The sequence below is a fragment of the Danio aesculapii genome, chromosome 8 (genome assembly GCF_903798145.1).
Source record: "Danio aesculapii chromosome 8, fDanAes4.1, whole genome shotgun sequence".
Taxonomy (NCBI): domain Eukaryota; kingdom Metazoa; phylum Chordata; class Actinopteri; order Cypriniformes; family Danionidae; genus Danio; species Danio aesculapii.
Genome location: NC_079442.1, coordinates 8,133,142 through 8,143,029, shown reverse-complemented (window position 1 = coordinate 8,143,029; position 9,888 = coordinate 8,133,142). Strand labels below are relative to the sequence as shown.

Sequence of the window (9,888 nt, the reverse complement as noted above, 5' to 3'; positions counted from 1 at the left end):
GTCTATACCAGGGCATTTCCCATGTGATTTTTTATGTGTTGGTTATTACATTAGGTTTTAAAATTCCAAAAGAAATATATAGCCTATTCTTGAAAATAATAAAATGAAAAGGAAAAAAAGGGGTCCAATTGAAAGGCAAATGTTTGGATCTCTGTCCTGCATGCCAGATGGCTTGTATATGACTTTTGTTGCGGCTGACCATATGTTGAAGGCTTGTTTCTGCTTTAAAACCTCCAGTTTCAAGAGGCAGACGATTATTTGTTTGTCACTTTTAATACATAATGTAGTGATTTATATTTATTTAATTAATGCAGCCATTTACAATATATAAGGGGATGATGGAAAATCTGTCTAAATCATTTGTTTCTGTCCTTGTTGTTTTCCCATAACTGTTAAATGGTTTGTTTCACTGCTGACAAAATGATCTACATTGTAAAAGTTGCTGGCTTCCACACAACCGATTTGTGTTGGGGCAGCATGAAGGAATTAGGTTCATTCGCCACAGCAGAATGAACCGCCAACTTATCCAGCATGTGTTTTACACAGCGGATGCCCTTCCAGCTTCCAGCAATTTTCATGAGTAAAGATAACAAATAATACACATCAACCAGTGGTTTCATTGTCTTACTATTAAAGGGATTTTCACCCCTAGTCATTCAGAACAAAAAAGCAACAAAGATTAATGAAACTTTTGTCACAAAGTTGATTATGATAAAGTTTTATGTGATAGCATAAATCATTTTTTGAAACCATCCTGGCAATCGTTCTCAGCATGCTTGCAATGTGACTGCATTAGAAGAGTAAATGTAAAAAAATGTATCAATTCATGTCATTTTTTTTTAAAAGACGGTGATTTAGCAGTGTTTAACATTCATCTTGTTTGTGTTTTGTGGCTATCGTCACTATTTATGTCCAGTTTTGTGAACAAACAAGGACTAAGATGTCTGCTAAAAATATTTGGTGAACTATCATCAATTTATAATGTGCTGAACTATCGCTAACAGATTTAAACACTTTTCCATATTTTAAAAATTGGGATATTCCGTGTTTTTGTTTGCCATAAAGGTATGCTCTTCCATGACGTCATGGTGGGGAAATGGTGAACTGTGCAGCAAAATTGCCTATCTGTGAACTCATTGTTCTCATTCAGTCCAAACCCCAACCCCAATGTATGTGCAACAATAAAAAAAAACTCCCCTCAGCAGTTATTCCTTCATCTTCAACATACAAACAATCAAAAATACAAAGCTATTTTTATTCGCATTTATAAAAACAATAAATGAATGAAAATGATGTGCCCGAAGCAATGTTTTGTGATATTGCCAATGTGGTAATTATGTGAAAATAATTCAAATTTTTGTTTTCCTACCGATTATTTTTATATGCTCACTTATTGTAAACAAAATACTTTTCTGTAATAATAGCGGTGTGTACGTATAAACAAATAATATGAATGGTTTGGGGGAAAGGCCACTTTAATTTAGAACTGATTTAATTAGATTTTAGCATGTATGCCATGGCAGTGGAGCGTATTAGGTCATTTTTTATTATTAGGAATACATATTACTACATATTAGGATAAGTATTAACACGAATAATACGCATTATCAACCATTTTTAAAAAACTAATTAGGCTAGAACGCCTTTAGCTCGTAACATTTTAATCCCAGTTACTAATATAGGACTAATGTTGCTGTATATTTGGGTTTTATAACAAAAATGTAGGGCGACAAGGTGGCTCAGTAGTTAGCACTGGTTTGAGTCCCGGCTGGATCAGTTGGCATGTGTGTGGAGTTTGCATGTTCTCCCCGTGTTGACGTGGGTTTCCTCTGCGTGCTCCGGTTTCCCCCGCAGTCCAAAGACATGCACTATAGGTGAATTGGATAAACTAAAATTGGCCGTAGTGTATGAGTGTGAATGTGAGAGTGTACGGGTTTTTCCCAGTACTGGGTTGTGGCTGGAAAGGCATCCGCTGCATGCGTAAAACACATGTTGCCGAAGGAAAATGAATGAATGAATGAATGAATGAATAAAGGAATGAATGAAAATGCAGTGGATATGTTTCCATTAAATAAAATTAAAAATAAGCAAGGCAACTAGGGAATGCGCATTTTGTAATGTTCAAACTGTTTTGAACATGATGCAGCTTAAAAAGATGAAGCATTGTGTAACGCAAATGTTATGAACAGTGTTAAGTGTGGATACAATTGGAGAAAAAGAGATTTCACCATGGCTTTGACTGTGTCTGCACCATAATCATTTTATTTATGGTATATCAGAGTTTATAGTTTTTGTTTTGTTTTGCTAATTTTAATGCATCAAGAAACATGTGGGGTTAAATATATCAGTCGTTCACGTTGCATCTTGAAAACGAGGACAATTCGGATCATAATAAAATCACGCTCAGACATAAAGTTAAGGAAGTCCACGTCATTAGAAGAACCTCTTATAGAATATTAGAGATGCTAAAGATAGATGATAATATAACTAAATTACTAGTTCTGAAATTGTCTGAAAATGTTGCCTTTTATTCTTTTAAGAGCGTGTCTGTGTGTCCTGTTTAATAAAGAACTCGTTTCAAACTGCAATTATTATTATTATTATTTTTTTTTTGAAATTTAAGATTTTGTTTTCTTTTCGTATCCATCTTTCGGGTTTTATTTCTGCAAGAAAACGATTTCCTAAAAATAAACAATCGAGATTCAAAGAAATTCGAAGCATAATTATTTTATTCATCTCTTGGTTCACAAACACATTTTCATGTTTTCTTCAGGGACATCCATTTTGCCATTAATAATTAACACACAGTGTTTACGACAACTTTGCACAGACCAAATAAAATAAAGTCAATTGTGCAAACCTCAGAAATACATTTTAACCCTTGGGGTTTACAATTGTGTTGTTTACAACCTATCATATTTAAACCCCAATGAGGATTGCATTACGTTATGCTCATAGAATACAGTTTCCATGCATGATCTGTGCTCACTGGCTTCATTTACAAAGTAGCCACATTTTACGCAATAAATACTTAAAATCTTTACAAATAATCTCAATCACAGGCTTTACATTTTACAACGACAAATAAATATAATACACTTAATTAAAACAATTTCCCTGAAGACTCATTGCGCACTTGGTCACCACGGTCTCCACATGTCCTCAGCTGCCTGTTGCGCAGGCTGAGGTTGGCTTGGAGCTGACACGGTACTAATGGGGTTCTCCATTGAGCTGTTGTTCCTCAAGCTCACAAGTCTCTGGTGCATTTGTGAAATCATTCTTGAGTTCTGAGCACAGCAGTTCAGGCAGGACGATGAAGAAGACACCATCGACTGCTGGATGAACTCGCTGACGCGCTGACGGGCTTCTGTTTCCAAGTTTGACTGCGGGAGCATCGTAGATATGCGCTGTAAACAGGCTTTATAGCCCTCTTTATAGCTGTTTGTTTGACCTTTGAAGAGAAAAAAATGAGAAAATTAATCATGTGTTTGTTTTGAAATAATGCAGACAATCACGATTAAAAATGTGGAAAAGGGTAAATTCGATAGCTAACTCACCTTTAGCTGATGAGGAAGGAAGATCTCTCAGGAACCGGACGGTCATTTCGAGAATGTCGGCTTTCTCGAGCTTTGAATAACGTGAAGCCTACGAATTAAAGTGATTTTACAGATTATCATATTGTTCAAACACTAACATAAACTTGGATTTATAAGTATTGTATGCATGGCCAAAGAACCAAAGTTAAGATACTTACATCTTTGCCGACCAGTGGGAGAATAAGAGTTTTTAAGTGATTGAGGCTGTCGTTAATGCGAGCCCGCCTTCTCTTTTCCATCAATGGCTTGAGAGTCTGGGGGAAAAGAAGAGGAAAGAAGTGAGTCAATATGAATGTGTGTTTTTTTAAGTTTTTTTAAATACAGATAAACGGATTCAGGTGTGCTCATTAGAAGAACTGAAAATCGCCCTCACCTTTCTCAGTTCATGTGCCTCTTTTCTCTGAGCTACAGTCATTCGAGAGCCGAATGAGTGGGAATGAGCTTCGGTAATAATGTTTGGAGTCATGATTTGATCGGTTGGTTTCTCTAGTTGTACTCTTGAGAGAGGAGTTGAGAGCTTTGTGGTCAGGATGGAAGAGAGTGGTCTTTTATAGTCCCCTTTGGCGTGGAGGGAGGGTCTCCGATCTATTGTGTCGCGTTTAGTTTGACGCCGAGGAGAAAAGATCTGATCTGGCTGTCCCATAAGTTGCCATCTGTTGATTGATGATCGCATCAACCAAACCACTGGTATGCGCGTGTGACTGATACTAACAATTTTCATTGATAGCTTACATATAACTCAGCATGTTTGCATGCTTAAAAAAATATATATTTTTTTAAATAATTCACTAGATCTATATCACGTGGAAATTAAAGTTCTTAAGAAAGCAAATAGATCTATTTCGCATTTAGGTATAATGCGTATTGTCTAAAAAAAAGGCTAATACATTTACATTAATGACATTTGGTTAAATGTGTATTTGTATGCTACTTGTAATTGTTCTTACACTTCTGTTGCAATGTTTTATTACAGTTTGCGTTTTAAGATATTTAGTTTCACAAGTAGAACCGACATTTATTGGTCAAGTGATAAATAATACAGGGCATAATGCTCGCAATAATTAACCAAGCCACGCTATGTTGTTGACATCTGTTAACATGGACCATGTTGGGTAGCCTATAAGTTCTTATTATTCTATCATACAACAAAACGTTGGCTAGCACATTGTCAACTGAAGAATAAAGTTTGCAATACAACGTACATTTGAAATATTCCCAATAATGTTACAAAATAATACGTTTGGGTTTAGAAATAAACGAGAATATAAAGTTTGGGTGTAGAAATAATGTTTCACTCATATAACAGAATTGAGTGATTGTTTGTCTTCTTTTTTACATGCAGACTATAGCCCACTGTTGCATTTTGCAGTGACTACATTTTAAAAGCAGTTGGGGATTATATAGAAGCGATAACTTCTGATTTCAAATGAGTCGTGATCTCACGCGCCTGGCACGCGCCGTTAGTAACAGATGGATGCCTGGTCCTCCAATCACACCAAAGCGCGCCACTAATTTGAACCTCACCCCCCTAGAGTCCGGGACTGCAGAACTCTTCAGTCACCTGCTTGCTATATTACCGCCCTATCACGTTGCTGCGTTTTTGGCTATCTTATTGGCGTCGATGTCTGTCTGAGCCATATGACCGAATATGGCAATAAAGCTTCACTGAATTGCACAAAGAGATTTTTTTTCTTTTTGTTGGGGGTTGGGTTGGGTTTGAGGAACGCAAGGAATATGATGACACGAATAGAAGATTAAACGAACAATCATATACGAAGCGCATGTTGGTATCTTTTTTTGCCGGCATCTGGTATAATGTGTGCAGCAGGTTTAAGACTTAAACTTATTGGACTATGTAACTGGAGGTGTAATCTGATAAAAAAAATACAATTATTTATTTATTTTAAAAATCAATGTAAATTATTAGAGCACAAACTATTGATGTTGCACTAAAGACCTTTTGCATTTCCATCAGCGCACGCGTCACAGGCTCCGAGAGCGCATCAATTAACCTCCAGTGTAGCTGACTTGTGCTTGTCATGTCTGGGGGGCGATGTATAAAAACACATTGAATGAGTTTGAGCTGTCTTTAAACTAGCGTGGGTACCCATCTGTGCAAGTTGAATAAATTGAATAAAAACAATCCTATATTGCCTCCTCTGTATGGTAAAAACCCAACTCAAAGCTAAGTGCTCCTTAGTTTGTTATATGTTCTCTTTATTTTGACACACATTCAAATGCAAGTCAACACTACTTTCTGTAAATGTTTTTTTTTTTTTTTTTTTTTTGCAAGTGTGGGAATAATAATGAGATAATTAACCCAAAAATGAAAATTTACTTACATGTGTTTCTTTCTTCAGATGAACACACTAAAGAAGATATTCTGAAAAAAAACTGAAAGCCCGTAACCTTTCACTTCTATAGGAAAAAACAAATATTATGGAGGTCAATGGTTGCAGGTTTCCAACATTTTTCAAAATATATTATTTTGTGTTTATCAGAATAAAGAAACTCATAAAAGGTTTGAAACGAGTAAAGTATGAGTAAATAATGTCGATTTGTTGCAGTAGATCAGAGTTACTCTTTGCCAGATTTTGATCACGATGTGTGCTTTGTTTCTCCTTGGTTTCCCTGATTTAGGTTTCGTCGGCAATTCTGATTTGTGAATTACACTTTATATGAATTTAAATTAGAAACTATTTGCAGAATGGGCAGCATTGGCGGTTCTCTCCCTCTCCCTCTCTGCATCACATTGAGAGCAGCAGATTGAGTTTGTTGCCAGTCGTTTAATCGGAAACAATTAGCAGAATATTTAAAATTGTGACATTAATATAAAAATGACATTTTATTTATGTTTAATTTGTTACAGTATGTTTATTTTACTTTATTAGGTACTCATCAGTTTTCAGAATTAAGTTCAGTCGTAAACTACTCTGATTCAAATCGTGATTCTAACTACATTTTTTCAATGTCTTGATGTATAGTAATTTACTAAATTATTCGTCAGAACTAATGAACAGCTTACAGCCTACAAAGTAAATTTCCAAAAGTAGTTTATAAACCAGTATGCGGTGCAGCGAAAAAATAGACAGCTTATGGTATTTTCATGTTCATATTTATCTAATATGTGACGCTGGACAACAAAACTAGTGTTAGGTTGCACGGGTGTATTTGTGGCAATAGCCAAAAACACATTGTTTGAGTCAAATGTATCCATCTTTATTTCATGCCAAGTCCGTAGACTATTGAGAAAAGAACATAAAGACATTTTGTAAATTTACGTTACACAAATACACCAAAACATAATTTTGATTAATAATATGCATTGCTAAGACATTTTTCTGGACAATAGTTGTATGTATCTCAGCCAAATATTGTCCTATCCTAACAGTCCTTACATCAACGAAAATATTTACTCAACTCAATCCAACATTTATCTCAATCCAAATTCATTATTATGACATAAGTGAACACAATAAAGGTATATCTGTCACTGTGGTGGTACCTTTTCAAAAGGTACATTTTGTACCATACAGCTGCACATTAGCACCTTTAAGGCACAATTTTGTACCTTTAAGGTTTACTTTTGTACCTTTAGGTACATATTTGTACTTTTTAGGTAGTAATATGCACCTTTAAGGACCTGTTAGGAACAAAAATCTACCTTTTGAAAAGGTACCGCCTCAGTGACATCTTCCTCTATTTCCGAGAGTAAATGAATATCTTTTTAATGTTTTAAATATGTTTATGTCTAATATTCATATTAATCTTCAATATAGGTCTAAGACCATTGTGTGCTTATTCGTTTTCCAAAACAATCCAATATTAAAAGAAAGAAAGAAAGAGTCACCAGAAAACATAATTTGTCATCCGAAAGTTTATATATTACATTTATATTCAAATGCTGCAAAATGTAATGTTTATAATGAGGTAAAAATATAGATTTAATAAAAATATAAATTGTTTATACAAAGGAAGTCTAGATAATTAACAACGCAAGGCTTTATGTATATGATTCGTGGGTTAAATCAAATGCATGCTGTTTATTTCACTTCAAAAACAAGCCAACGTCGAAGACAGACATAACAGAAAGCCCAAATAAAGTATGCTTCCCAAGCCAAAACCAACGCTGGTGGCAAACAGCTGTTGACGTGTAATATTGCATACAATAGCCTAGGTATGTGTTGTTTAGAGCCTAAAACCTAACGTGTGTGTGTGGGATGGATGAGCGGACATGTGGGGTTTCGCAAAGCTGCGCGTCTCTCACAGCATCACGCCGAGACTGAAGATTCAGCATTTGTTTGTCTGTGCTTTTTCTAGTTGTTTTGATTGCATAGCTGAGTTTAACAGGCCTAATCACTAAATAATGGTAAAATTATTAAACCAGATCTTTCAATTAAGAAGTTTAATTGAAGAAAGAGTAACGAACAAGATTTAGTTTCTCTATTGACAAAGGTTAAAGCATAAAGCAAATTTATTTCAGCTGAGTTAAATAGTCCTATCAGTCACTGAATATTGGTAAAATTATTAATATAGCTCTTTCAATTAAGAAGTTTAATTGAAGCAAGAATAATAGGCTATGTTTAGTTTCTCTTTATAGACAAAGGTTGAAGCAAAGTAGAGACAAATTTTAATTTAATTACATTTTAATTTAATTGAATAGCTGAGTTTAATAGGCCTATCAGTCACTGAATAATGGTACAAGTATTGATATAGGCCATAGACAAAGGTTGAAGCAGAGACCAATTTTAATATTTATGTAAATGTTATGTTTTAGAGAAAGATATATCAAATACACAATAATGCTGGTTTTCTTTTTATTACTTTGCAAAATCATGCAGTCGTGAGTCGTGCTAGTGACAGACCTGAAAATGTAATAAAAAAACATCAACAATCTAATCGAAATCTATGTTGCAATTATCAAAACGCAGACAAAGGCTGAAATATGAACATACGCGTCCATGAGCCAAACAATAACTTAAGCTGCACCCATAGGTGAATTTCAAAACCCATCAACAACATACCTAGCATTAGCAACATCCAATCTTAATTCAAATACCCAAGCTAGAAGCCAAGCCAAATGAATGCGCATCTGGTGATGCTATGTTTCACACAAAGACTTGTTTTCCTCATGTAATGATTCGCCGATAGTTTATGTGACGTAACATAAGTTAAAAAGCTTCCCCATCTTAATCTCGAGGCCGAATTGCGTCAGCACAGATTCAGTTTGATGGGCCGCAGGCTAGATCTTTTAAAATTGTTCCTTTATTCATTTTTTTTAAATATATAGTATGTTCTTGAAATGTCCACAGGTAGTATCTGAAGAAAAGACTAAAGTGCAATAACCCCTCAGAGTCACCGCTCGCGCTGGGCACGAGAACGGCACGAGCCACGGGGACAAAAGGCCAGATGGCTGTGTAATTATAATGAATTATAGATAAAGGCTCCTCTTGTTCGTTTTCTTCTAGTTTTAAAGTATGGATAATATGTAGCTAAATTTTTATTTAATTTTTATCGCAAAGCTCTATACATGTGGTTATCATAGCGCAGTAATGTTAACAGCTTCAAAACTGTTAATATCGTATGCTAAAAGATCGCACTGTTCGGGTTTCGAGCTAGACACTTACATGAGTTTGATAGCATGGCGACCTCTGAAAGGGCGGACACCCTCCACGCCCACAAAGCGCGTGCTTGCTCTTCATTTGCGAGCAGGCTCTCTGAGTAAATGGGCGCTCAATACAAGCACACGACTGCGCTTTCACAGCACGCTTGGGGCATCAGCACAACGTGTCCAGTGTGGTCGCATAGGAGAGCAGGTAAGTGTATGTGTAATATTGTGTTATTATTGCGATAAAAGTACGAGTATTTAGACCTTCTGTTTGAGTTTTCAGATTATTGTCATTGCACTAAATGCTTTGTAATATTAACTAATGTGCTTCACATGACTAACCATCGCCTTATTCGTATTACTGCTTATGTATTGTCAATGGAATGTAAATGCTACGAACGTTAATATCATCTCTAAAGTACAGGCAGATTTCGGTATTCATAGCGGTATAATACTGTAATCAGTTTGTATGAAGAAATAACGTTTTTTGTGACTGTTGTCATTTAATCATGTTACCGGCAGTCTAAACAGAAGGCTATTTCTATGCAACCTACTTTGAAGATAAAATATGATGAAAATAGGCCTAGTTATAATCAGTTTAAATGTCATGATTAAGGATGTACGGTTATTCGCGATATTTCATAAATTATTGCACTACACTGCACATATAGCCTACCAATTTGT

At 35.4% G+C, this 9,888-nt stretch overlaps 1 protein-coding gene across 1 annotated transcript; it reads right to left on the bottom strand.

Annotated features, from left to right (window-relative positions):
- Window positions 1-3,140: 3,140 nt before the first annotated feature.
- hes2.1 (hes family bHLH transcription factor 2, tandem duplicate 1) lies at window positions 3,141-4,062 on the bottom strand. The gene is made up of 4 exons (XM_056464525.1): window positions 3,970-4,062; window positions 3,755-3,850; window positions 3,558-3,645; window positions 3,141-3,451 (listed from the first exon to the last, which is right to left on the bottom strand). Exons 1-4 carry the CDS (start codon window positions 4,060-4,062, stop codon window positions 3,141-3,143), a joined length of 588 nt encoding a protein of 195 aa, XP_056320500.1.
- Between the last annotated feature and the right edge of the window lie 5,826 nt (window positions 4,063-9,888).

Excerpts from the sequence above, each read along its gene's own strand:
- hes2.1 (XM_056464525.1), bottom strand. The coding sequence starts at position 4,062 with ATGACTCCAAACATTATTACCGAAGCTCATTCCCACTCATTCGGCTCT. Across the intron at positions 3,851-3,969 it reads AGGCACATGAACTGAGAAAG|ACTCTCAAGCCATTGATGGA; the intron begins GTGAGGGCGATT and ends CTTTTCCCCCAG. Across the intron at positions 3,646-3,754 it reads TCCCACTGGTCGGCAAAGAT|GCTTCACGTTATTCAAAGCT; the intron begins GTAAGTATCTTA and ends TTTAATTCGTAG.